The 26,546-nt window shown below is 47.5% G+C and overlaps 1 protein-coding gene across 2 annotated transcripts; it reads right to left on the bottom strand.

The window, feature by feature from the left end:
- Positions 1 to 583: 583 nt before the first annotated feature.
- Cimap2 (ciliary microtubule associated protein 2) lies at positions 584 to 26,546 on the bottom strand. 2 transcript variants are annotated; one of them, XM_046451174.2, is made up of 12 exons: positions 26,416 to 26,546; positions 25,467 to 25,554; positions 24,826 to 24,990; positions 24,522 to 24,644; positions 23,635 to 23,781; positions 21,243 to 21,380; positions 20,968 to 21,111; positions 18,994 to 19,155; positions 17,730 to 17,855; positions 15,605 to 15,738; positions 3,135 to 3,264; positions 584 to 2,457 (listed from the first exon to the last, which is right to left on the bottom strand). In XM_046451174.2, the coding sequence occupies exons 1-11, from the start codon at positions 26,466 to 26,468 to the stop codon at positions 3,192 to 3,194; spliced, it is 1,353 nt and encodes a 450-aa protein (XP_046307130.1). In that variant the 5' UTR covers positions 26,469 to 26,546; the 3' UTR covers positions 584 to 2,457; positions 3,135 to 3,191. The 2 variants fall into 2 exon arrangements, with proteins under 2 accessions (XP_046307130.1, XP_046307132.1); XM_046451176.2 differs by lacking the exon at positions 23,635 to 23,781 and having other exon boundaries at positions 585 to 2,457.

Below are 26,546 nucleotides of genomic sequence, written 5' to 3'. Positions count from 1 at the left end.
TTGACCGGCTGATGGATGGATGGCTTGTTTCTAGTTTGGGGCTCTTAGAAATCAAGCAGCCAAAGACATCTGTGAACAGTCTGCATGGACATATGCTTTCCTTTCTCTTGAGCAAACACCTGGGAGAGGAAGATCGGGGTCAGATGGGATTAGGGTTCACTCCTTCTCTTGCTACCCTGTCTTCCAAGGGAGGTGTACCATTACACATGTCCCCCAGCACTACATGAGAACCCCACGTCCTCCTCCAGCCTCGGTAGGGTCAGCCTTTTTCATTTTAGCCAAACTAATGGGCGGGCAGCGGTAGCTCATTGTGGTTTTCACCTGCATTTCCTTAATGACTAATGAGAGTTCAGGTTTCTTTCCATATGCTTATTTGCCATCTATCTTCTTGGTAAAGTATCTATTATATCTTCTGTACATTTTCATTTTGTTGTTTCTTTTGTTTTAATTTTTTAAGATGTTGATAGACTTTTATTTTATTCATTTATTTATATGTGGTGCTGAGGATCAAACCCAGTGCCTCACACATGCTAGGCAAGTGCTCTACCACTGAGCCACAACCCCAGCCTCTATTTTGTTGTTTCTTATTCTTGAAATATATATATATTTTAAAATATATATGCATATATATGTATATGTATATGTATGTGTATATATATATATGTATATTCATATTCTGAATATAAGTCCTTTATCAGATATATGATTTGCAAATATTTTCTCCCAACCTGTGACCTATCATTCTTTTAATAGCACCTTTGAAAGAACAAAAAAAAATCTCAATTAAGTCCAATTTAACAATATGTACGATTTATTTTTTTTTTTAAAGTTAAATCTGCATCTCAGAACTTTTTGCCTCACATAATGTCCAAAGGTTTTCCTCCTGTGTTTTCTTCTAGAATTTTCACAGCTACATTTAGGTCTGTGATCTAGAGGGGAAAACAGCTCATTCCTCCTCTCACACGCCACTCAACACTTCTGATGCCAGATGTGTGGGATCCTGGGATCAGTTGCCTTGCCAGGATGGCTCACAGCCCTCGGGGAAATGCTTTTCATATATTTACCCATATATTATAAAGAATGCTTTTCATATATTTACCCTTCTATATATTATAAAGAAGGGTGCAGATCAACAGTCCAGATGGAAGAGATGACGAGGGCAGGGCATGTGGGAAAGAGGGGGAGCCTCCCTGCTCTCTCTGGGTGTCCTCCTTGGGTTCGGCTATCTAGAAGCTCCCCACACCTAGCCTGTCTGGGGTTTTATGAGGGGTCATTACTAGGCATGATTGCTGCATCCTTGGCCATTAGTGATCAACTCAACCTTCAGCCTCTTTCCCCTCCTTAGAGGTGTGGGATTAAAGGTTTCAACTCTTTAAACAGGCCTGGGTCTTTCTGGTGACAATTCTGTACCCTAAAGCTATCTAAGGGTCCTCAGAGACCAGTCATCTAATTAGTATATGAAAGACATCACTCTGGAGGTTCCCAGGGTTTTGGGAGCTGTGAGTCATGAAATAAGAGGAAAACCAAGTATATACTGTACTTCTGAGTATCACAGATGGAGTTAGTTTCTGTCCATGAGGGGACTTGCTGATCACAGTTCACTTTTTTGCAGATTAGTATGCAATGGTTCTAGCACACTTGATGAAAAGATCCCCACCCCACCCCCAGTTGACTCTGCACCACTGTTGAAGTGCAGTTGTCCATATCTCCTGTTCCTGGATTCTCTGCTCTGTTCCTTTGATCTATCTTGGCACCAATTCCACTGTCTTGGTTCCTATAGCTTTGTGATGATGAGTCTGGAAATAAGATAAGGTTGGTCCTACAGCGTTGTTCTTTTTCTAAATTATTTTGGATATTTTATGTCTTTTGTATTTCTGTATCAGTTTCGCTATCAGCTTGTCAGTCTGCGGGTATTTGTTTTTGGCAATGCTAGAGATCAGACCAAGGGCCTCCCTAGGCAACACCCCCAGCTCCAGCTGGTCAACTTTTACAGAAAGGTGACTGAGGTTTCGATTGGCATTGCATTAAATCCATAGATTAATTTGGGGAAAACAGCTTAACACCCATATCAAATCTTGTGGCCCATGAATGTGGTATCTCTCCCTTTCTGTCTTCTTTAATGTCCCTGCAGTATTAATTGCTTTCCATGTACAGACCTTGTATCTCTTTTGTCAAAATTCAAACTAAGTGTTTCATAGTTTTATGCCATATAAGTTGTATTTTAAATTTCCAATTTTTTTGTTGTGTGTTGCTAGTATAGGAAAACAGTTTGGGTAGATTGATCTTATTTGTTGTAATCTTACGAAACTGACTTCTTGGACCTCGTAGCTTTTTGGAAGATTCAGGAGGACTTTTTATGGAGCTGATCTTGCTGTCCGTGAATAAAGATGGTCTGACTTCTTCCAGGACTGCCGTCTGACACGGTTGAGAAAGCAACTGCTCTCTGTAAGACACCCTCTGAAGGAAGCATTGGGAATATATTTTATTGTTACATAAGTTTTGTGGCTCATTCTGGGGTCCCAGCCTACTAGGAACAACCTACTCCTCCACCTCATCTGACCCTCACTGACAAAAAACAGTGAGGGAAGAAGCTCGGAATGTTGTCACCAGTCCCCACAGACACAGCTTTGGGCTAAACCAGGGTGCGCACAGGGGTGCCTCTGGGGGAGGAGCAGGTCATCCCCAGTGGATGGACATTGCCTGAAGGTCAGCAGTCTCCTCCTGGCATGAAGCCCTGCTGAATTTCCAGAAGCATCCAGGGATGGAGATGGGGTACTCCTGGAGGGGGCCCGGGTCTGCCATAAGATATATGCCACACTCTCCCACCTCCTTTTGGACTTTAAAGAGCAGGAACCAGCACTCTGGCTTTAGAATAAAAGGGGCTTCAGGGTTCACCCACATCCCACCCCTGGGGTCATTCTGCTGTGTGGTTCCCATATTCCTGTTACTGGTTGATTGGCATTTTTCAGGACAATTGATCTCTTGTAACAAAAGATAACTGGCCCTTGCTGTCCCAAAAGACATTGGGATATGGCTCCAGTGAAGGAGATCCCTCCATACCTCTCCCTTATCCCAGGCATTCTCGTGAACCCTTTCTCCAAGACCCCTGATCCCACTCCCATCCTCCCACCCACCATCTGTCTTCAGGCTTTGGGCCCTCCAGTCACCATAGCTGTTCTTCCCACGTGGCTTTAAGGAGTAGGATTTGAATTATAATCCACAGTTGGAGGGCACCTGCCCTTTGTAAAAGGTGTGATCCTTTCCCTTTAAAAAGACAGAGAAAGTCATAATGCAGTAATCCCTTGGAAGGGAGTGGGCCCCCCATCCCTAGAGGGGCACCCCAAGAAATGAATAGGTCCCTGTCGGTTGTTCTTCCCCGAGATCCCACACTGGATGAGGGGCCAAAATTGATGACCTTGAGACCTTTACCAATGAAAGGACCTGATCCTCAGGAGGTCCCTCCACTTTGCACCTATTGGACTCATCAGAGCACTGAGGTCTGTTTGTAAGAACTTCAAATTTAAATAACCAAAAAAAAAAAAAAAACAACTTCAAATTAAAAAATCCATAGCACCTGAAAGAACATCTAGGCCAACCCTGAGAGGGAGACCAAGGGCCAGAGAGAAGAGGGAATTTGCCTGAGGTCACCTGCAGATCAGAGGGAAGGTCAGAATCCAGGCCCAGGGCTCCTGACCTCAGTCCCACATTTCTTTTTCTGCTTGGATTCTGTCCTGGGAGTGAACCTCTGAGGACTCTGGTCCATTTCCCATGAGCCAATAGGAAGATGGCATTCCCACAGGAACCCCTGGCTGTGTGTCAAAGAGCATCCCGAGTGAGCCTTACACACCTATGTCCCTGTTGATTATCTGTCTTCCCCATCAAGAGGCAAACTCTGTGAAGGAAGGACGTGGATTCTTCCTTGGTATTTCCCCTATGCCTAGATCATCACCTGATGCTTAGTAAGTGCTCCACAAATATTTACCAAAGGAAGGAAGTGAGAAGGAGAGAAGGAGGGTTCACTGGATAAAGGGGGCCTTTCCTGCTATCCAGTGGGTCTCCATCTCTTTCTCTCTTCACTCCTCCCTGCCATCCCCACTTCCCCTGGCCTGGCCCATCTCCCCTTCTCTCTATTTCTCCCCACTCCATTCTCCACCCAATAATGCCACAGAGTAAACTTATTAAAGCACAGTATTACTTCTCATTAAAATCCTTCTGAATGGGAGAAAATATTTGCAAAACACATATCTGAGAAAGGACGTGTGTCCTGAATCTATAAAGAACTCTCAAAGCTTAATACAATCAAGCAACCCAATTTTTAAAATGTGCACAAGATTTTAAAACACTTGAACAAAGAAGAGATGGGGAAGTACATGAAAAGATGTTCAACATCTTGTCGTTGGAGAAATGCAAATTTAAACCATAATGAAGCACATTATTAGAATGGTTAAAATTAGGGGAAAAAAAACCACTATCAATACCAAGTGATGACAAGAGGCAGAGCAATTAGAACCTTCAGACATTGCTGGTACAAATACAAGACAGTACAGCCATTTCAAAATAGTTTGGCAGTTTCTCACAAAGCTAGACATACACTTACCAAATGACCTAGAAATCCTACTCTGAGATATATGCCAAAGAGAAACAAAAACATGTCTACATAAGGACCTGTACATAGCTATTTATTATCGTATCAACTTTATTAAAAATTGCCCAAGCTGGAAACACTGCAAATTCCCCTCTACTTTAGAGCATATTAATAAACCGTGGCATATCCATTCATTGGACTCCAACTCAGCATGGAACATATAAACTACTGACACATAAAACCTGGGTGAATCTCAAGAGCATCATGTAAAATGAAAGGAAAAGACACAAATGTCTACGTATGAATGATTCCACTTATATGACACCCTGAAAAAGGCAAAAATCTCTGGATACTAATCATGCTAGTAGTTGCCAGGGGCTGGGATAGGAGTAGGTTGACCACAGACAGCACAAGGGAACTTTCTTCCATGTGGTAGTGACATGGCTCTATGCATTTGTCAAAATTTATAGAATTGTATACTTTAAAAGGGTGAATTTTATTGTATGTAAGTTATACTACTATAAATTTGACTTTTAAAAAAATCCCATGGCTTCCCACAAAATATGCAGGATGAAGCCCAGGCAGCTTACCTTACATTCAGGGTCAGACCTAACCAACCTCTCCTGCCTTTCTCTCCACTCTAGCCCTTCACACCTTCCACACAGCATTTATAAGGAACCGGGGAGTGTGTCCCAACACATCCTGAGCTTTGTGCTTCCTTTCCTTTCCTCATGCTCTTCTCTGTGTTCTAAATGTTTTCCTTCTCCCTGGAAGAAGTGAACCCTTTCAGAAAGAAAGCTTGGAGTCAACTAGACCAGGGACCAACCCTATTCTGCTATTGTACTAGACAGAGATCAAAAATGGTGCAGCCTGTACGTCTCCTTGCACCAGTGTGTCCTTGGCAATGTGACTTCGCAGCTGCTGCCACTGAGAGGTAGAGTCCACTTCCCTTTCCCTGGAATCTGGGCTGGCCTTGTAACTTGCTTTGGCCAACAGAATGTGGAAGAAGTAATGATGTGGCATTCTGAGCCTAGGCTGCAGAAGGCCTTGCATACTTCCTACCAAGCCTGGCCTCCTCCGTGAGAGCAAGCCTGGCTACCTTCTGGAGGATGGGAGTCCACATGGAAGTCTAGGTGTTCCATCCAAGACCATCCCAGACCAACCAACCCCCAACTGACTCACAGGTCCATAGCTATTGTTCTGAGCCACTGAGTTTTGGGCTGGTTTATGATGCAGCAATAGCTCATTGATACAGTTAGTAACTCACTATAGCTCTGGGAAAGTCACTCAGTCTCCTCATCTACATAATAGAAGTAATAACACATACCTCTTGGCGCTTTGTGAGGCCCACAAGAGATGATGTACATATTGACAAGTTCAGTACCTGGCGCATAGTCAGTCTTTGATCAGTGGTTATTATTGCTTTTCCAAGTCCAGCTCTTACCCAGTTTTTGAGGGCCAGCTCACATGCTGCTTCTTCTAAGCCACCCTCCCTGAATCTCCAGACTGCACGTAGTCTATCCCTTCTTTGAACTCCCCTAGTACTTTCTCCATTCCTCTCCAGTACATTCCATCCTCAACTCGGAGTCCTTCGGAAACATGGTCATGGCCTGAAACACAGGTGTCTGGTTCAGACGTAGACTCCAATCAGAGAAAGATTAAATGATTTATGCAATGGTAGGACAGAAAGTCTGTTTTCCTGTCTCCAGGGCAGTGGCTGCTTCTACAATACAAACATCTCTGCTTTCAAGCGCAAACCCAGAGTGCCTCCTTGCACATCCTTGGCATTCAACAAATGTATCTCAAATTGAAACAGCTAAAGAGAGTGGTGTTTGCTCTCCTTAGGGAGCATTGAAAATGTGTAAGAGTTTTGGGACTTTCACAAAGAGTTGAAGCCACCAAAATGCAGGCACCAGGAACTCCTACCTCCTGCCCTTGGGTAGCAGAGTTTGGCTAACTAGGAAGAAGTGGCCTCCCCATCCCTTGCTGAGGGGTGCTGGCTAGAGGGAAAAAGCTGGTGGCAAGTCTTATTTCTTAACAGACAGTGGCCTGAGAGCAGGCTTCATTATTCCCATTCTACAGCTAAGAAAAGAGAGAGCCTTACTTAGTAGCCCAGGGTTATTATGCAGCCAGGAGATGGCAAAGCCAGGACTGGAACCTGCATTTTGAACCTGAAGCCTGTGAATGTGTCAGAGTTCTAACAGGCCAGCCTGGGTAGGAAGTACAGGCTGATCTGAGTGGGCGTCCCTGGATAGAGCAGAGTCCAGGCTGCCTGCTGGGTCCCTGGTATAAATGCTGAGCTCCACAGAGAAACAGGTGGGCCTTGGGAAGTCAGGTGACTTGTCCAATGTTACATGGCTTGAAGGCAACAGAACCCCATTCAACTCCCCAAATTCTTTTTTTAGGGTCTATCATTATGTTTTATAATCCCCTGAGGGTTCCCTACCTGCAATTCAGACTCAGTAAGGCAAAAGGCAAGTCACATTCTGTCATGGTTTGAATATTAAATGTCTCCCAAAGGCCAGGTGCTAAATGCTTGATCACCAGTCTGTGATGCTATTGGGGAGGGGTGGGGTGGAACCTTCAGGAGGTGGAGCCTAGTGGAAGGACCTTAGGTCATGGCTGGAGTGGACCCTTAAGGGGATATTGAGATACTGCTTGCTCACCCTTGCTCTCTCTCTCTCTCTCCTTCCTGGCCACCATGAGGTGAGCAGTTCTGCACTGCCACATGCTCCCCATCATAATGGACCCCCCTCACCACAGGCCCAAAAGCCACAGAGCCAACTGATTGTAGACTGAAACTATGACTCAAAATAAACCTTTCCTCCCTTTAAGTCGATTTTCTGAAAGCTTTTTGTTTTGTTTTTTGTGGTGCTGGGGATTGAACCCAGGGCCTTGTGCATGCAAGGCAAGCACTCTACCAACTGAGATATATCCCCAGCCCAAGTTGATTTTCTCTGGTATTTTTTGTCAGAGTAACAGGAAACTGACTAACACACCCTACTGTTGCATATCCCAAGTGGCCCTGTCCAAAGACTACTTCTGTGTCAACTGCAGTTTGATTTGCAGGTATGTGTCGGCAAAGAGTCCAGATTCCTACATCCAGACTGCTGATCCCACCCGACTAATCCATCTTTCTTCATTCTTCCATACCCCTTCCCATGCCCACCCCCAGCTATTCAGCCATCCCTCAACAGGCCAAGTTTGCTCACCCCTCCATGCCCACAAGGGCAGCCTACAGCATCTTCCACCTCTACATCTCCTTTCCAGGCAGACCTGGGCATTTTTCTCTCTGTACCCCACACTCCCATCATGCACCTGATGCTGAATCAATCACTTCCCTTTGCCCCACTTGCCTGTGACCTTCGAAGGACAAGGACCCCTGCCCCTAGCAGTGTTTACTAAATTTAACTGAATTATCAACCTTTCTGTCTCCCCATGCCCCCATCCAAGGCCACCATTTCTCCTGGTGCTGAGAGACCACCCCTCCAACCCATGCAAGGAGTGTGTTCCTCCACCTCAAGATGCAATCTCCCACTCCCTTGCCCATCAGCTCAAATCTCCACCTCCACCCACTCTCACAAGAAATACAGAAAGGAAGGTGGAAGAAAAGGAAAGGAGGGAGAACTGGAGGGAGGGAGGGAGGAAAGAAGGGAGGGAAGAAATATGGCCTTTTCTGCACTCCACCCTCCCTTGAAGCTAAAGCCCTATCTTTTAGTTGTCTCTATGGCAACCACCTGGCTTCTGTGCTGCATAGTAATTGTGTAGTGGGAGTTGAGGGGAGGAGGAGGGGCACTCTGCAGGTTGAGTTTCCTAAGAGTCCCCCTTCCTACCCAGACTTCCGAATTTCTCAACAAAACAGCATGCACAAATGTCCAGGAGGACAAAGAAAAGTGACCGGGTGAGGGCAGGTGGGATGAGAACAGGAAGATGGGTCAGGATGGAGACCAACTCTGCCTCAGCCTTCCTGGGTTCAAAAAGCCTTCCCCCCTGGTCTCATCTTCCAGAAAGCTTAGGGGAAAGAGAGGGGTAGGTGTTGTGGCCACCAGGAGACAAGTTCTGAGTCCCACCTGCCCTCATTCCTCTTCTTGTGCGTTTCTTGTAACTAAGGGGAGGGGAGGAGTGTATTTCCCCATGAAGCTGGGAGCCACTCTGGGGCAGAGCTGCTGTCTCCTCTACAATGTCCCAGGAGCCAGCATGGTGCCTGACATAAGAAGGGCTCATTCTATTTTGAGGAATGTGCACACCAGTGCCATGAACTGACAGTGACTTGGGTAGTGATGTTCTCTCTCCAAACTTCAGTTGTCCCAACTAAGAAACATTGAAATTAATACCTATCCTTTAAAGTTACTGCATAGAATACATACATACAAAACCACTACATGTTGGGGATGTGGCTCTGTGGTTGAATGCTTGCCTAGCATGTGTGAGGCCCTGGGTTCAATCCCAGGTTCTGCCAAAGTAAATAGATAAAAGTTTTTCAAAAATCATTATATATACACTCCAAGAATATCAGAATACATTATTATTACAGAGCATGAACATGGATCTCATTTTCAGACTTTGGGATAAAGAATATGCATTTTAGATTGAAATACTAAAAAGCCAGTCTGCATGCTGAAGTATTTAGGAAATGTGCTGATGTCTTCCATTTGTTTTGAAATTTTTCAAAAATAAAAGATCTTTAATTGGTGAATAGAGTGCTGGGACTGTACCTGTCTAGCAGGAGCAAGGCCATAGGTTCAGTCACCAGTACTGCAAACAAATAAACAAACAAAAAGATGGGTAGAAGGACAGATAGAAAGATATGTCATAAAGCAGGAAGAGTAAAATGTGCTGGGTGTGGTGGTGCATGCTGTAATCCCAGCAGCTCTAGAGTCTGAGACAGGAGAATCATGAGTTCAAAGCCAGCCTCAGCAACATAGCAAGGCCCTAACCAGTTCAGCGGGACCCTGTCCTCTAAATAAAATATAAAAAGGGGGACTGGAGATGTAGCTCAGTGGTTAAGGGCCCCTGGGTTCAATCCCTGGTTCAAGAAAGAGAAAGAAAGAGAGAAAGGGAGAAAAGAGAGAAAGAAAAATGTTAATAATATTTTCTAAGAAAGGTTATGCAGGTATACACTATATAATCCTTTCAAGTCTTTTGTGTTTGAAATTTTTCATGATAAAACATCAGACCAAAGATTTTTTTTAAGGAAAAACAACCTTCTGCCAAATCAAACTGGAAGTTTCTTATGTGCTCCTTTCGGGGTTATCCAGACCCCAACCCGCTGCATGAAGGAATGCACTGACACGTCATCTAACAAATATTCATTGAGTTCCTTCTATGACTGCTAGAAAGACACTGGAGCTGGAGAAAAGTTTTTTTGTTTAGTAGGGACCAAAGGCATGTGAAGAATAATTCCAGAATTATGGAAAAGTGCTCCAACCTGAGGATGTATAAAGTGAGCTTAGAATAAAGAGCCAGGGGAAGCTTCATATTTAAGCAGAGGCCTGGTGGATAAACAAGAGTTTTCCAAATAGTCACCAAAAGAAGGCTGTTTCAAGTACAGATCAGAGTGTGGCCAATGGCCCAATGAGCTAGAAGAGCCAGGGAGTGGTGCAGAGCATGGTCAGGCTGGAGCGGGCTCTCCTGTCCATGTGGCCATAGAGTGGGCAAGTAGTGTTAAGAGGACCTGGCTGGAAGATCCAGAAGGTCCAGAGAGGTGACCAGATGGAACACTTGGTCTACTGGAATATTCAGGAAAAGTAATAACCCTTAGCGATTAAGAATGTAGAACTGAAAATTTCAATGAGTGAATAAGAGAATATTTCCACTCACCTAAAAACAATCACCAGCTCAGATGTGCCTAAGAATGAAGCACTGAGCACCTTTGGCAAATGAATCAGTCCTTGAAACCGTGTATAAGGGACTCCTTCACACCGTGCCACCACTCATCTTCTGGGCCTCTTGGCTCAGTCCTAATTCAGGAGCCCAAGTGGGGTCAGGGGTTGGTAGAAATGAGGAACTTGAGCCCCAGGGAGCATCATTCACCAGCGTGACAATCTGACACCCACCAGACCTATTGATTGGCTCCTGCTCCGAGCATTCACAAGCCTCGATTATGCTTTACTGTGTCCCTGCAGGGCACAATTTATTCCCCTTTCACAGATGGGAAACTGAGGACTGAAAAACAAAGGATGACTCTTGGCTGGAGATGACAACACTTAATTTGTGTAGTCTATCTCAAGAACTCTTGTCCTCCTCTTTCTGTTTGCATTTTTTCTTGATTTTAAAGATAATAAATATTTATTCTGAAAAAAAAAATCCAACAATTCAGAAATAAACAAGGTAGAATGTGAAAGAACCTGGTAACCCTCCCCTCCAGAGGTAATCATGGTCAACAGTTTGGAGTTTATCTTCCATGTTATAATTTCTCTGCTCATTGATGAATTTTTAAATAGTATCATTATTTTTTTAACTACTCATAGTTATATACTCTTTCAGATGATGTTCATGATCAATTTATCCAGTTTCCCTCTGCCAAGCTCTTTGGGATTTGATTTTAAAGGCATTAAATGTGTAAACCAAAGGAAATAATATTTTCCCAATATCAAGTCTTTCTTTCCGTGAAAATGATATTCTCCTTAGTTATCCAGGCTTCTTTAACATCCTTTAGTAAAGATTTATATTTTTCTTCATATGTGCCTTAAATGGACCTTTTTAAGCTTATTCCAATGCATTTTATCATTTGTTTTGCTAATGAGAATGGAACTCTCTTTTTCTCTCAATTCAGTTTTCTATTCGCTGTGCCTGTGGCATAGGAGGGAACTATTCATTCATACATTTCACTGCTCTTGTCTTCTAAGCTTTACAGCTTTAAAATTAACTGTCTTGGAATTTTTTAGCAAACACATATATCATTAAAAACTGCAATGATTTTGCTCTTCCCTCCCAATATTTATATTTCTTATTTATTTTTCTTGTCTTACTGCATTTGCTAGAACCTCCAAAGCAATGCTGAATAATTATGATACAAGAATCCGTGTCTTATTTATGACTTCAGGAAGAAGTGTCTAGTTAATTCAATGGGTTCCTCCTTCTCTTTCAAAGCCCTCCCTCCTCCCTCAGGATTTAAATGCCCCCCTCCATTTCTCCCTCTATTAAAAAATCTCTAACTTTTCCTTGGGTCTTTGACAACAAGAATAAGTTAAACTGCCAGGCACGGTGACACACGCCTGTAATCCTAGCCACTAGGGAGGCTGAGGCAGGAGGATTACAAGTTCAAAGCCAGCCTCAGCAAAAGCAAGGTGCTTAGCAACTCAGTGAGACTCTGTCTCTAAATAAAATACAAAATAGGGCTAGGGATGTGGCTCAGTGGTCAAGTGCCCCTGAATTCAATACCTGGTACCAAAAAAAAAAAAAAAAAAAGAGTTAAACCACTGCAATTTCTTTCCCTAAATAATATGCGTTTCCAACCTCTATAAAGAATTTACCAGTGGGGAAAAAGGTACACTTATACACTGCTGGTGGGACTGCAAATTGGTGCAGCCAATATGGAAAGCAGTATGGAGATTTCTTGGAAAATTGGGAATGGAACCACCATTTAACCCAGCTATCCCTCTCCTCTCCTCGGTCTATACCCAAAGGACTTAAAAACAGCATACTACAGGGACACAGCCACATCAATGTTTATAGCAGCACAATTCACAATAGCTAAACTGTGGAACCAACCTAGATGCCCCTCAGTAGATGAATGGATAAAAAAAATGTGATATATATATACACAATGCAATATTACTCAGCAATAAAAGAGAATATAATCATGGCATTTGCAGGTAAATGGATGGAGTTAGAAAAGATAATGCTAAGTGAAGTTAGCCAATCCCAAAAAAACAAATGCTGAATGTTTTCTCTGATATAAGGAGGCTGGTTCATAGTGGGGTAGAGAGGGGGAGCATGGGAGGAATAGATGAACTCTAGATAGAGCAAAGGGGAGGGAGGGGAAGGGAGGGGGCATGGGGTTATTAATGATGGTGGAATGTGATGGTCATTATTATCCAAAGTACATGTATGAAGACATGAATTGGTGTGAATATACTTTGTATACAACCAGAGATATGAAAAATTGTGCTCTATATGTGTAATAAGAATCATAATACATTCTGCTGTCACATATAAATAAAAAAAATTTAAAAAAAGAACTTACCCCTTACATAAATAAATAAAACACAAAATTCTGCCAGAGCATCAGCTGCTAAGGGGAGAGTTAGCTGGCATTTGCAACATCCCTACAAAGAGAATCCACAGGACGGAGCACATTCTCAGGATCATCTCATCCAATCCTCATAACAGAGTCTGCAGAGTAGTTATGACCATCTTTTTTCAGATAAAGTCTGTTTGGGAGGTCACAGAGCTAAGTGGCAGATGGAATTCTAAGCCAAGTTGTAAAGGAGAGCCCATGACTCTCAGATGCCTGCGTGTGAGAATAGTGGTGATGGAGTATTTTAGCCCCAAGGGGGAAGAAGACAGAGGGCCCAATGGGACACAGCATCCTTCCCTTCCTTAGAGTCCTTTGCAAAGCAAATGCTGTGTCACCTAGAGCTTTGCTGAAACAGTGGCTGGGAAGGGGTGGCCTGTGGACAGCTGGGCATGGCCTCTTCCTGGCTCCCCCAAATCTTCACACAGGCACTGGTGTGTAGGAAGGACAGACACTGCCCTGGAAAGGAAGGACTGGATTCTAGTCCCTGCTCTCTCTGTCGCCAAGTGTGACAGGGCAAGTTGCTCCCCTTGTTCCCTTCTCTGGTGTTGGTTCAACATCCATAAAATAAGGCTAACCACCTCGGCTAGTAAGGGGGAAAGATCCTTTTGCACACTAACAGTGTTTCTTATGAATTACCATCAAGCAAGGCAGGTGAATGTACGTACGCATTGATCTCTGTTCCCTCTTGCAACCCACTAAAAGATGTACAAAGGGATTTAAATAAAATAGATGGCAGAGGAAGAGAGAGGAGATATCAGGGGACAAGGACATAAACATGCTTTGGGGAAGGATCAGCAGACCTGAGAAGGCCGCAGGGAAGACAACAAGAAGCTGGTGCTCCTGCTACAAAACCCAGGGCAGGCCTAGGCACTGGAGGCACCAGTGTCTCAAAACACAGGTACCAGATCAATAGGAGAGAGAGCAAGCTACACACGACCCCACCAATCCCTCGCCCCCTCTCAGGGACTGGAGGGTTAGTGCGTGGAGAGGTGCCCCGTGGCCTAGTGGAACTAGGCAGATGGGCACCTCAGCAGGAGTAGAGGGGTGAGGGGAGGTGCACAGACGGCAGGAGGCCCCCCAACCCTTCCCAGGACTAGCAACCACACCTACCCCAACCCAGGATGGAGAAGTCTTTTCTAGTGGAACCAAATAGATCCAGAGAAAAGCCCTAAAAACATTAGAGTGAATGACCAGATCCCCAGCCAGGCTCCTGGTATTGTTATGGTGCTGTCCTCTGACACCTGAACCGATGATGGAGGAAAAGGAACTTAGAGGAACAGGACCCAAAGCAGGGAGCAGGACACACTGCGTACTTGACACAGAACTGAGTGTTATTGAAAGAAAAAAAAAAAGAGAGAGCAACCCACAAGAGCAAAAGATCTCCTGGAAATTAAAAAAATATGAGAGTCAAAATTTTAAAAGGCAAGAAGAGTAGGGTTGGAAAACAAAGACACGGAAATTTTACCAGAAAGACGTAGAACAGAATAGGCAGAGATGGAAAATGAGAAGCTGTGCCCAGTGGCACACACCTGTAATTTCAGCAGCTTGGGAGGCTGAGGCAGAAGGATCACAAGTTCAAAGCCGGCTTCAGCAATTTAGCAAAACCCAGTCCCAAATAAAAAGGGATGGGAATGTGGCTCAGTGGTTAAGTCCCCAGAAGGGAAGGTGCTGAGTTTCCAGATGGAGGACACCACTAAATACCCAGCACAGTGGGTCACATCACCATGGAATTCCAGAACTCAAGAGAAGGCCCTGGAAACTTCTAGAGAAGAGAAACGCAAGTCACAGAAAGCCAGAATGGTATCAGCCTTCTCCACAGCCATGCTGAAAATCAGGAATCAGGGAGCAAAGCCTTCAAAATCCCAGTTTAGGATTTTATTTTCATCCAAATTATAGATCAGCTGTTGGGAGTGGGAAAAATAAAGAACACTTTCAGGCATGCAGTCTGTCAAAAGAAAATCCTACCTTCCAAAGTTCTTTCTCAGGAACCCTCTGGAATAAGAGAGTGAATCAAGAAAGAGGAAGGCACAGGATTACTTTGATAAAAATAAAAGATTTTTTGAAATTGCACTCAACAGCTGTTCGTTTTTTTTTTTTTTTTCCCTGAGCAATCTGGTCCCCAGGATCTGGTCCCCGAGCCTTACAATTTCTAGAAAACAAAACACTGAATTCTAAAGTGCAGGTTTATTCACATTTGAACATTTCTGAAATTGAGATTATATTGCAACAGATGGCCTCTTAGGCCTACACAACACATTTAATATTTACAATCTCCTTTCTATTTTCCATGTCATTTTACGTACCTTTTCTTTCTTAAGTTTCACAACAACTTCCTGAAATGAGTTTAACAACCCCTTTGTGAGCCCCAGGGAATTAAGACTCCGTGCAGTGGAGTTATCCAGGCTGTGTGGGTCAGGGATAGAGGATTCAGTGTTGAGTAAGTACCTTTTCCTTACCAAAAATTTTAGATCATCATCTCATTTGAGCCTCCTCAGCCACCTGCTCATTTGACAGTTGAAGGAAACGAGGCTCAAAGGAGTTAAGCAACACGTCCCAACTCACACAGCCAGTAGTTGGCACGTAGGTGGTCACGATCTGAAGGTGACCGTCTCTGCACTGCCTCTGCTGTTTGGCTGGCTTTAGAGGAGCCCACTGCTTCTAAGATTCAGTCATGTTCCATGGGAACCAAGCATGGGGAACCCCCAGTCCATCCCAGGGTCAACCCTCCCCCTCCCCTCCCCCCCTTGCCCCTCTCCTGCAGCTCCAGCTGCACTCACTGCATGATCCTGTCCCGGTTCAGATCTGAGAGGTAGCGCTTGGGTTCACCCATGTACAGGGACCGGTATCGCTGCCGTGTGTCCTTGTTCTCCAATCGCGTGGTATTGAGGTAGCGGCCCACCCCTACTGGGTTCTGTGCCAGGGAGAAGAGGGCAGGACATTAGCAAGCCTGCCTCAGACACGTGATCTCAGGCCTCCTCCTCTCCCCTCCGACCCTGCCTACCCCAGCTGTTACGAGTTGGATCACGCCCCCCAGAAAAGATATGCTGAAGTCCTAACCCCAGTACCTGGGAATGTGACCTTTATGGGAATAGAGTGGTTTCAGATACAATGGGCTAAGATCATTGGCATAGGGTGGGACCCTGATCCAAGGCCACCCTCAGAGGCAGAGATTAGAGAGTTGCATTCACAAGGTGGGGAACACTGAGGATCCCAAGGATCGCTGCCAGGAGCTACAAAGAGGCAAAGAAGGACCCTCCCCTACAGGTTTCAGAGGGAGCGTGTTCCTGCTGACACTTGATCTCAGTCATCTAGCCTCCACAGCTGCTCTTTCTGAGAGCTCGTTTCTGGTTGTGAAGCATGTCTGCAGTGCTCTGTCCTGCAATCCTAGGAAGCGCATCCACCATCCCACCCAGATATCTGCCTACAGAGGTTCAGGCAGGAGACGAAATTTGCCAGGGTGACACAGCAAAGCAGAATAAAGGCAGGACAGGAATCCAGCCAATCACAGGCAGCAGTGCTGAGGGGAGACATGCCGACCCAACGTCTAGACCAGTGTCCAGTGGACTGCCTCCCACAGGACCACAGGAGAAGTCTACTCAGAAACACGGGCTCCCTGCTTGGGGTCCTGTCCCATCACTGAAACCCATCACATGTCAGCCCTTCCTACTTCAGATGATGACCTTGAGGTGGCAGTGTGGTCATTTGGCTCCAGTCTAAACATTTAACTGGGGGGACCCAAAAGCTCAGGTTGGGGAGTACAGGATAGGGAGGGGTGGAACCATAAGAAGGTGAGTAAATTATAAGTAAGATGTGCCAAGGGAGACTAGGACAGACCTTAAAAACAGTCACTCAGGGGCTGGGGATGTGGCTCAGTGGTAGAGTGCTCGCTCGCCTAGTACGTGCGAGACCCTGGGTCCGATCCTCAGCACCACATAAAAATAAATAAAATAAAGGTATTGTGTCCAGCTATAACCGAAAAATAAAATATTAAAACAAACAAACAAAAACCCAATCGTTCAAAGTCAGGCAGAACTCCCCTGAGCTACTGGAGTCAGGACAGGGCTACCTGAAGGGGACAGAATGCACAGGAGACCCTGGGGTGCACAGAATGTGCTCTTGAATGCTCTGGGGGTTGGTCACAGAACAGGAATCCAGCCAACCACAGGCTGATCACAGGGCAAAGGCATTCTTTGGAGTTGTTCACTTAGGATTTCCTGTGTCTTTCTGTGCAATCATTAGTCGCCAATAAAAGGTGCACTTAAAAACTGAAGGGAGGGAGGGAGGAACAGAATGAGGACAGGCCTTTGGCCATGTGTGTACATGAAGGAGGCATGTGCAAAGCCCAAGAACTGGCCTTTTATACAAGAACACTGCAAGCTTGTAAGTTCCATCACACACATGGGGATGGCTGCCTCTGGGGACAAGGAAGAGAACAGGGTCAAGATGGGGGGACTTGCTGACCCAGGGATGAAAAATGGGCCAGCTCCAGCAGCTGCCCCTGAGGCCACAAGACAAATACAAAGAGAAAATGAAAGAATCGTTTCCCTGGGAAACTAAGAGAATGGGCCAGGGTGGTCTGAGATGGCTTAGCTGGCTGCTTCTCAAAGTGTGGTCCCTGGAACAACCTCACCACCGTCATCTGAAAACTTGTTAGAAATGCCAATGCTTGGGCCCTATCAGGCCTTCTGTGTCAGCCACCTCTGTCCTAACAAGCCTGCAATGGTGCTGCTACCTGGAGTTAGCCAAAGCCTTGGCAGAAGAAAGACAGTGGGAGGGAGGGAGAGATGGCCTCCAGCTCCATTTGAGGATCAGTGCTCAGGGGCAAGGAGGGTTCAAGGCTGCCTATAGAGGCAGGGGGGTTCCCTGCCTGTCATACATATCCGCCACCCCAGGCCCACTCACCCAGCTTCCCAAAACTATCTGGTTGGTCTTTACACCTGAACGCTTAGAGGCCAGGAGGAATGGCGGCCGGTTGACGTGTTTGATCTCTGTCTCTTGAGGAAGCCATGAACCAGGGCCAGATGTGTTCTAGGGGAAGAAATGAAGGCCAAGTATTGAAGAGGTCCTGGAAGTACCCAGCCAGGGCAGGTGGGGGTTCCTGGCAGCAGTCTTACCTGCTCAGCAATGCTGGGCCTTGAGTCAAGGACAGGGGACACGAGGGGACCCTGTAGTGCCCTCATGACCCATGCATCCCACTTTAACCACCCCCAGCCTGACATCTCTTCTCAGGTTCCTGAGAGACCTCATGGTCGGGCAGGGTCCAGAGAGATACTCCAGACAGCAGCCTGGGGAGAGACGGCACACAGGCCCTGGAGCGGGGTGTCAGCCCAGCTCATTCCCTCCCCTGCTGGGGGAACCCGGCAAATCCCTTCCAGCAAATCCCTTCCCAGGTCTGGGCCTCGGTTTCCTTTGGTGAAATACAAATGCTGACCCCTGGGGGTGTGGTGGAAAATGGCCAGCAGGCCTTCAGAAGCTGCCTGTGTCTTGTTTTCCTCTGCCCATTCCAACTCCAGGTCCATGCCCTTCTAGACAGACCCAATCTGGGGGGCCTGAAGAAAGCCCAGGGCCTATGCAGAGCACTGACTGTCCCCTTCAAGTCCCCCACCCTAGAGAGCACTGCCTTGAACCAGGCTGAGCCTGCTAGTCCCTGGATGGAGCAGGTGGGCAGACCTCTGAAGGTGGACCCCTTACAATCTGCCAGATCCAGTCTCCCCTTGCCCTCTCTCCAGCTCTGGAGGGCCAGTGGGGGAGGGCAGCGTGGATATCAACACTGGCTGAGCATGACCAGGGAACCAGGCACGGCAGGCTCTAAGCTTCTAGAAAAATCTAATGCTCACAGCCGCCTCTCTGTCCTCAGAGGGCAGGTGTATAATGAGGCTGGCAGAAGAAGAAAAGTGTAAGGCCAGGATTGGAAACAGGTGGGTCTGTCCCTAAAAATGAGCTTCTCGGGGCTGGGGTTATGGCTCAGCGGTACAGCGCTTGCTTTGCATGTGCAAGGCCCTGGGTTCGATCCTCAGCACCACATAAAAATAATTTTTTAAAAAAGTTATTGTGTACACTACAAAAAAATAAAATTTTTTTTTTAAAAATGAGCTTCTCCCCGCCACAAACAAGCCACCACACCCCACCTCCCCAGCCCATAAGGGAGCTGCCTTTGGACACTGACTAGTTTTCGGGGGCACTGGCTAAGGGTAGACCAGTAAATCCTCTCTGGAGGGGTTTTCGGGTCGCGGGGAATTTCTGAAAAAACTCCATGCTTCTTATTGTGACGTGAGTTAAGTTCATCCACGAAGCTCTTGAAATTCACCAGTTCCCTGGGCCTTTTTTTCTGAGAGAGAGAGAGAGAGAGAGAGAGAGAGAGAGAGAGAGAGAGAGAGAGAGATGTTATTGCAGAAAAGTCAAGAGCTCACCCTCTTCTTGACCCTCACTCACCAGTAATCCAAGGTGTCATTCACTACCCCACTGGGACATCCCTGGGTCAAGCTATGCAAGGGCCAGGCCAGCCCCAAGTCCCACTATGGCCCCAGGTTGGGGGTGGAGTCAGTCTTTTGCACCCTCCACCTCTGGGTTACACCCTGAGACCCATCATGCCTTTATCCGTTCTTTCTTTCCCTGATTTATTGGACATATAATGAGGCAGGCACTGGTCTAAGCAGGAATCATATTTTGAATATATAAAAACCAGTGTAAGGGGCTGGGGATGTGGCTCAAGCGGTAGCGCGCTCGCCTGGCATGCGTGCGGACCGGGTTCGATCCTCAGCACCACATACAAAGATGTTGTGTCTGCTGAAAACTAAAAAATAAATATTAAAAATTCTCTCTCTCTCTCACACTCTCACTCTCTCTTTAAAAAAAAACAGTGTAACTGGCAGAGAGAAGAGAATTTTTAGGGCCACAAAACTATGATGTAGAATATGAAAACAGTGGATACAGTCATGTGTGTCAAAACCCACAAAAAGAACACCACCAAGAGTGAGCCATCTTGCAAACTTTAGGCTTGGTTGACAAAGGTGTATCACTGTAGGTCCACTGATCATAACAAATGGACCACTCTGGCGCAGGATCTTGACAGGGGTGGGAGGGGGAGAAGATCCATAGAAACTCTACTTGCCACTCAATTTTGCTGTGAACCTAAAATTGCTCTATAAAGTAAAGTCTATGAGGACAGAACAAACAAGCACAGGCAGTGTGGCCTGGCACCTGCCAATCAGAGTCAACTGGCTGCAGCATCAGCAGAGAGGGTCCCGGAAGCCCCTGTGGCAGGATGGTGGTTTCCATGACTGGTCAGTGAAAGTCTGAGGGATTCCAGGGAGCAGGCAGGTCTCAGGGCAGAGGCTCTTAACCAAGTGGCCCAGACGTATTCACACATTAACCACCACTCTTCTAGCTCTGACACCCTCTTCACCTGCTAACACTCCAAAATTTCTTTCCTAGTCATAGATGATTGTTTCTCTTTCATTAAGATATGGACTCCCCAGGGCTGGCCTCCCGCACCTAGACTGATAGTAGACAGAGGGTGAACACGCAGTGGAGGCTGTGTGAACAGGTAGGTGGTCAATGACTCAGTCCCAACTGCTATGAGCACAAGGAAAACAGAGCCCAGTGAGCTGTGGAATCCTGTGACAGGAATGTGATGGGGGCAGGAAGGGTAGTGGCAAGCTGGAATCCTACCCCAGCTTCCCCTCCCGCTTGTCAGTTCTCTGCCTCGTTAGCAGAGCACTGACACGAGCCCAGCCCCTGTGCTGGGTCTGTGAAGCCTGGGAAATGCTTCTGGAATAGTGGGACACCCACATTTGTGTCTTCAGGAGCCCTGCAGGCCCCACAGCTAGTCACCCACACAACCCTGACATCATGGGTCACCTGAGCCCCAGTGCAGCACCTGCTGGTGCAGAGAAGAGAACCGGCCACAGAATCAGACAGTCTACCCGGAGTCCAATTGCAGCTCTGCTGTGTGGCCAGCCTCAGTCTCCTCATTCAATACAGAAGCCGACGTGTCCCTCCCTGGCTCTGGGGGTGAAGGGGGCAGGGTGTGGGAAGGGCACTGAGCAGCATTTGGCACATAAAGCAGTGGTCCTAGGATAGGCGAGTAAGGGCTGTTATCTGCTGAGGAAATAACCCCATGAGCTACCCAGGTACACACCTGCACAGAGTAATGTCCAAAAGGCAGGGGCTTGCTTCGGTCACCAGAGAAAATGTCATAGGGGCCGCGGGTGCCAGTAGATCGTGCCAGGTAGGTCTCGATGCCAGTTTTGAAGGAGTAGGTGCCAGGTCCTAAACCACTCCCCTAGAGCACGGCATTGTGACAGTGTCTGGTGGGGAGCCATGGGGGTAGGCCTCTCAGGCCCTCAGTTTCCCCATCAACCCTAGGAACCCCCTCCAGAACCACGTGAAAGAGCCTGGCCAGGTTGGGGGTACCTGAGGAGCCTCAGGTGGTGACTTGTTTGACATCCTGCACATGAGGCCCTCGGAATGGGACCGGTTCCAGGCATTCTCCTCCAGCCGCGTGTATGGGTTGCCCTTCTCCCCATAATTCCCGGGGCCTGGATAATAGTTCTGTGGGACACAAAGTGGGGACATACAGGCCACCAGTCCTGCTCTCATTGTGGGTGCATCTGAGGAAAAGGCTTATAAGATCTCCACCCCCACATGGGGAACAGGATTTTCAGGCTGCCCGAGTGTCCCCATCCCCAATGCACACCACATCACCCATGAGCCTCCAAGCTCACGCCTTCACCTCTAAGTCTGTCTTCGTCACGAGGACCCGCTGTCCGGTCCAAGGCATGCCTTACCATTTGCTTTCTACATGCCATGCTTCAGCAAGCACCGCTCCTTGTGCAGCCTGAGCACATGACATTCTGCCAAACCTCCCTGCCCTGGCTCGCTTGTGCCTCACGCCACCTCAAATGCCTGTCCTGCTCTCTTCACCTTGGGAAATTCTACTAATCCTGCAAAGCCAGCTGGAACATCATCTCTCCGGAGAATGAAGGTTTCCTTCCCCTGTCACCCCAGGGAGTTGCCTGCTTCATGGTCTCAGCAGTTTCGTCCTTGGCACCCACACCTGCGTGAATGGCTTTCTCACTGTGTGGTGAACAGTGCCGGGGAACAGAAACAACTGGAGTCCTGGTTCAGATCCGGGCACAGCTGCTTCCTAGCTGAATGAGCTCAGGCTTCCTGAGCTTTACGGTGCATATTGATAACAAGGGGATGGCAATACCTTCCTTCAGGGTAACAACTACCAAGTTCAATAAGGTCTGAAAGTCCCCTGAACGGTGCCTGGCACATAGTGAGCATCCACACATAAGCAGGGCAGAATGACTGACAGTCCTGGGGGGCAGGAGGAGTTAAGAACTGTGACTGGAATGACCATCTGGAGCCTGGACTGCCAGGGTCAAAGGGTGGCCCTTTGTGGGGAGAATCTACCTGCAGTATAGGGGATGGGTGGGCATCCTTAGGCAGAGACCTGGCAGGACTTTTTCAGCGGGTCTGCACCTTTTAGCCACGTGGGGTCACTGCTGCTCCACAGATGGTTCAGCCCTGTCTACCTCTGGGTCCTGGAAGCTGGCCCTGGGCGGAGATATCAGGGACTTGGGGAGCTCAAGCCACTGTGGGCATCAGATAGTTTGTCCCCAGAAGAATGAGACTATACCTTGCCTCCCTCCAAAGCTCAGGTGCCCTGGTGTGTTCTAGAGAAAATCCCCAAGGGTAGGAAGGAAGCTGGGCCCCTAAATTGTGTGCTAGATGTATCGAAAGCCTTAGTATCTTGGTCTTGGTGGCAACCTGATGAGATCATGTTGACACCATCCACAGTTAACAGAAAGGGACCCTGAATCTCAGAGAGGCAAGCCACATGTCCAGATTCCTCCCACATCCAGAAACAGGCATGAGGGCTCCGGCTCTAAGACCCTGTCCTTCCTGAGCCCATACTGTTTGCCTGGCACTGGGATAGGGGACAGAGTGCACTACAAGTCCTGGGGTGGGCCCTGACCCAGGAGTTCATGGATGGAGCTAAGCTCTGTGTTGGGTTTGTCAGCATAATCTCATTTCTTCCATAAGATCTTCAAGTTTAGAAGTTTTATATCACATTAGGCTGGTGTGAAAGCCTGATTTTTAACTAGAATGTGATGCTGTCAGAGCTTTTAGGACCCAGGCAGGATTAATTGGAGAAGAGAGTTGAGGAATGAATGGTCACTAATAAGAAATATATGTAATATATATAAATGTATGTAATTTACATTATATATGTATTTACATAACATATAATTTTTAAAATTTATGTGTGTGTATGTGTGTGTGTGTGTGTGTGTGTGTATATATATATATATATATATATATATATATATATATATATATAAAAAATCTGGAGCTTGAAGAATGAGAAGGATCCCCAAAGAAAGATATGGAAGAAGGTGGGAAGTTCCCCCAAGCAGAAGGAGCAAACACAGATTCCCTAGTGCTGGAGACACTCTCAGACTTGTCCCCCCAATTTCTCTGCTATCAGCTGGGTTGAACCCCACAGAGACTCTCTCCTGGACAGAAAAGGAACAAAATCCAAGAACTGAGGGAACCAAGCCTCTGGGCTTTGTTTATATGATGGACACCTTGGATTCCAATTCTGCTACTGTCACCTAGTAGCTCTGTGACCTTTGAGCGGTTTGACCACTCACACCCTCTACTCCAGTTTTGTCACCTGTGAACACAATAGTGGTGCTTCCTTCATAGGGCTGTTGTGAGGATTAAATTAATTAGTACATGGCAAGTGCTGGCGGGTATCAGCTATTATTATTTGGATTGGAAGGCAGTGACTCACTTTCAAAGGCCTCCAGGCACTCTGCTCCCTAGGGGGTGGGGGGGGGAGCTTCTGCACCTGGAGATGCATCCATTTGCTCTCTGTCCACTGGTCTAATTTGCCAAGCGTGCTGGCACCCGGGTCCTTAGCCTCTGCTGTTCCCACTGTCTGGAATGTTCAAACACAGATATCATAAGTCTCTACTGCTCATGTCCTGCAAGTTATGCTCAAATGGCACTTCCTCCCAGAGGCCTTTCCTCACTGTGTTCTATAAACTGCCCTGCTGGCACTCTCTAGCTCTTCCCTGTGTCATTTGTCCTCTTAGCCCCAATTAAATATGTATTTCCTTCTTTGATCTATTGTTTTTACCACTAGGATGTCTGTTCTATGAGGGCAGGAACCTTGTCTTTGTTGTTTTTGTTGTTGTTGTTATTATTAGTGTAGTTGGACACAATGCCTTTATTTATTTTTATGTGGTGCTGAGGATCGAACCCAGGGCCTCGCACATGCTAGGTAAGCACTCTACCGCTGAGCCACAACCCAAGCCCCTTATCTTTGTTATTTCCAGATCCCCAAGGCCTAAGACAGCACTTAGTAGGCACTTACTGGTGATTTCCTGGTTGGCTGACTGGATACATAAATGGATGAATTCATTGAGCACCTAATATATGCTGGGTTATTTTCTGGGAACCTAAAAATGAACCAGACCCATCCCTGCTGAAATCGTGAAAGCCAGGGAAGCAGAGGGACCGTGGAGACCCAGGGGAGAGTCTGGCCAAGTCTGGGGAAGAGACAGGTACAAGGAAGGGCATTTCCAGAACCACCCAGGCTGCATGGTCTGCCACAGACTGCATGGTGGGGTGGAAGGATTCCTCTGCAGACAGCCAAGAGGAGCTCAGAACACGTACCCCAATGAGACCTCGGAAGCGGATCTCCCCAGAGCTAAGCAGCCCCCGCTTGCTGCCTGGCTTCTGCTGCAACTGTTGTAAGAAGTCTTTGAAGTTGTAAGAGCCAGGTCCCAGCTTTTGCTCCTGCACCAAAAGAACACGAGAGGAAAACTATAAACTAGGGAATGTCCACACAGGAAGGAGCCCAAGGGATGGTGTTGCTCCCTCAAGAATGAGCTCTGCCTGGCCCTGCCCCGAGCTATGCTTGGAGCAGCCATAATAAATCAGGAGACATGCCCCAGTGGGCATGGTGCAAAGCCCTCACCTGCAACTTCCTCTCTCTCACAACGGTCTGGTACCGGAAGTGGGGCAGCTGGGTCAGCCGGATGGCTTGCTGGGCCAGAGCCCAGCCTGTGTCCACCTCCTTCTTTGGCTTCTTTTTGCTGAAGCAGGTCTCCTTGGAGCTATAGGTTCCAGGACCTATGTGGGACTGAGAGGGAGTGTGGTCAGAGTGGGATAGTCACATCCACCCAGGCCAACCCCAGAGCAAATCCTCCCCAAGCTGCCCTTGACCTGTGATTGGGCCAGAGTAACAATCTGGCCCAATCACAGGTAAGTTATCCCCCAGCAGTAAGCCTGGCACCCAGAGGCTGGTCCTCAAGGAGCTCTCACGACCTCCTCTGTCACTGGGCTTTTTCCATTGAGGGAGGTACAGTGAGTCCTTGAGAGCCTGCCGCTGGACAGAACAGGAGCTGGGAAAGGAAGCCAGGTCACCTGTGGCCCCCAGCATGCTGTTTCACCTACCGTCCTGCATTTATCAAACACATCAGAAGCCTGACTCAGAGGCAGGCTCAGTGCTGGGGGATGTGACACAGCTGACACAGCTCAGCTGCCACCAGGGTGGGCCTCTCAGAGGAGCAGTGGCCAGACCACGTGGGAGGCTGCAGGGAGGCAGTGCCCACTCACCACTTCCACAGAATGATGCGTGGAGTACGGGGTCTCTGTGAAGGTGCTGTATTTCTTCTGGTTGGGATAAACAGCAGACGCATCAAATCTAGGAGGGACAGAGGCTCAGTAAGAGCCCAAAGCCTGGCACCTGGTCCTGACCTGGGTGGTCCTCAGGATGGGAGGAATTGGCTTCCTAGAGAAGGTGACTTTGGAACCAGTCCATGAAGAACAGAAGGGTTGTAGTGGCTTTGACCATCAGGGTGCTGCTCCACCCGAACCATCCCACCCACACCCACCCTCCTGCTCCTTCTTCCAGCTTGGTGTTTCTCCAAAGACCTTAGCACTCCCCAACATATCTCCCCCTACCACACCACACACACACACACACACACACACACACACACACACACACATTCCCACAAGAATGCAAACTCCTTAAGTGTACAGTTTACTGTTTTGCTCACTGCTGTAGCCACAGATCCTAGGATTGTGCAGGGCACATAGTAGGTGAGAGAGAGAGAGAGAGAGAGAGAGAGAGAGAGAGAGAGAGAGAGAGGGAAGAAATATAGGACATCTGGACTGAAATCCCAACCATGACTTTAAAAGCTGGGCCTACTATAGGCCAGGCGGTGTGGCCTTTCTAAACCTTGCAGAGAAGTTGCAGTGGTCATGTTTTTCAAGAACTTACTAAGGAAGTGGAAAAGAAAGAACAAAGGAAAGGAAAGGAAAAGAAACAAAGCTTAGTATGGTGACAGCTTGAAAGAAGCTTAGGAAGGGAACAGCCTGGGCCAGGAGGTGCTGCAGATGTGCAGAGGGGTGGGGAGGGCCAGCCCCCCAGTGCCCGCCTCTCCTGGACTCTAGCCCACCCAGGGGTCTCTGCCCCTCCCTCCCAGGGAGAGTGGCTGCGACGGGCCCCTCAGGCCGCCTTGGAAAATATGTGCCAGCGCAGGATGAGGGTGGGCCCCACCTGTGGCTCTGCACCCCGAAGGGAGCCCCTTGGAACCACTTGGCCGCATACATGGCGCTGGCGTGGCCCGGGCCGGGAGTCCTGCGGGCGCCTGGCTTCCACCGCTGGCAGCGCCTCCCGCGCCTGCTGGG

Source organism: Marmota monax, unplaced genomic scaffold (assembly GCF_021218885.2).
Source record: "Marmota monax isolate L192 unplaced genomic scaffold, Marmota_monax_Labrador192_F-V1.1 WCK01_AAM20220418_F8-fsc00023, whole genome shotgun sequence".
Classification (NCBI taxonomy): domain Eukaryota; kingdom Metazoa; phylum Chordata; class Mammalia; order Rodentia; family Sciuridae; genus Marmota; species Marmota monax.
This window is presented reverse-complemented; position numbering and strand designations above follow the sequence as displayed.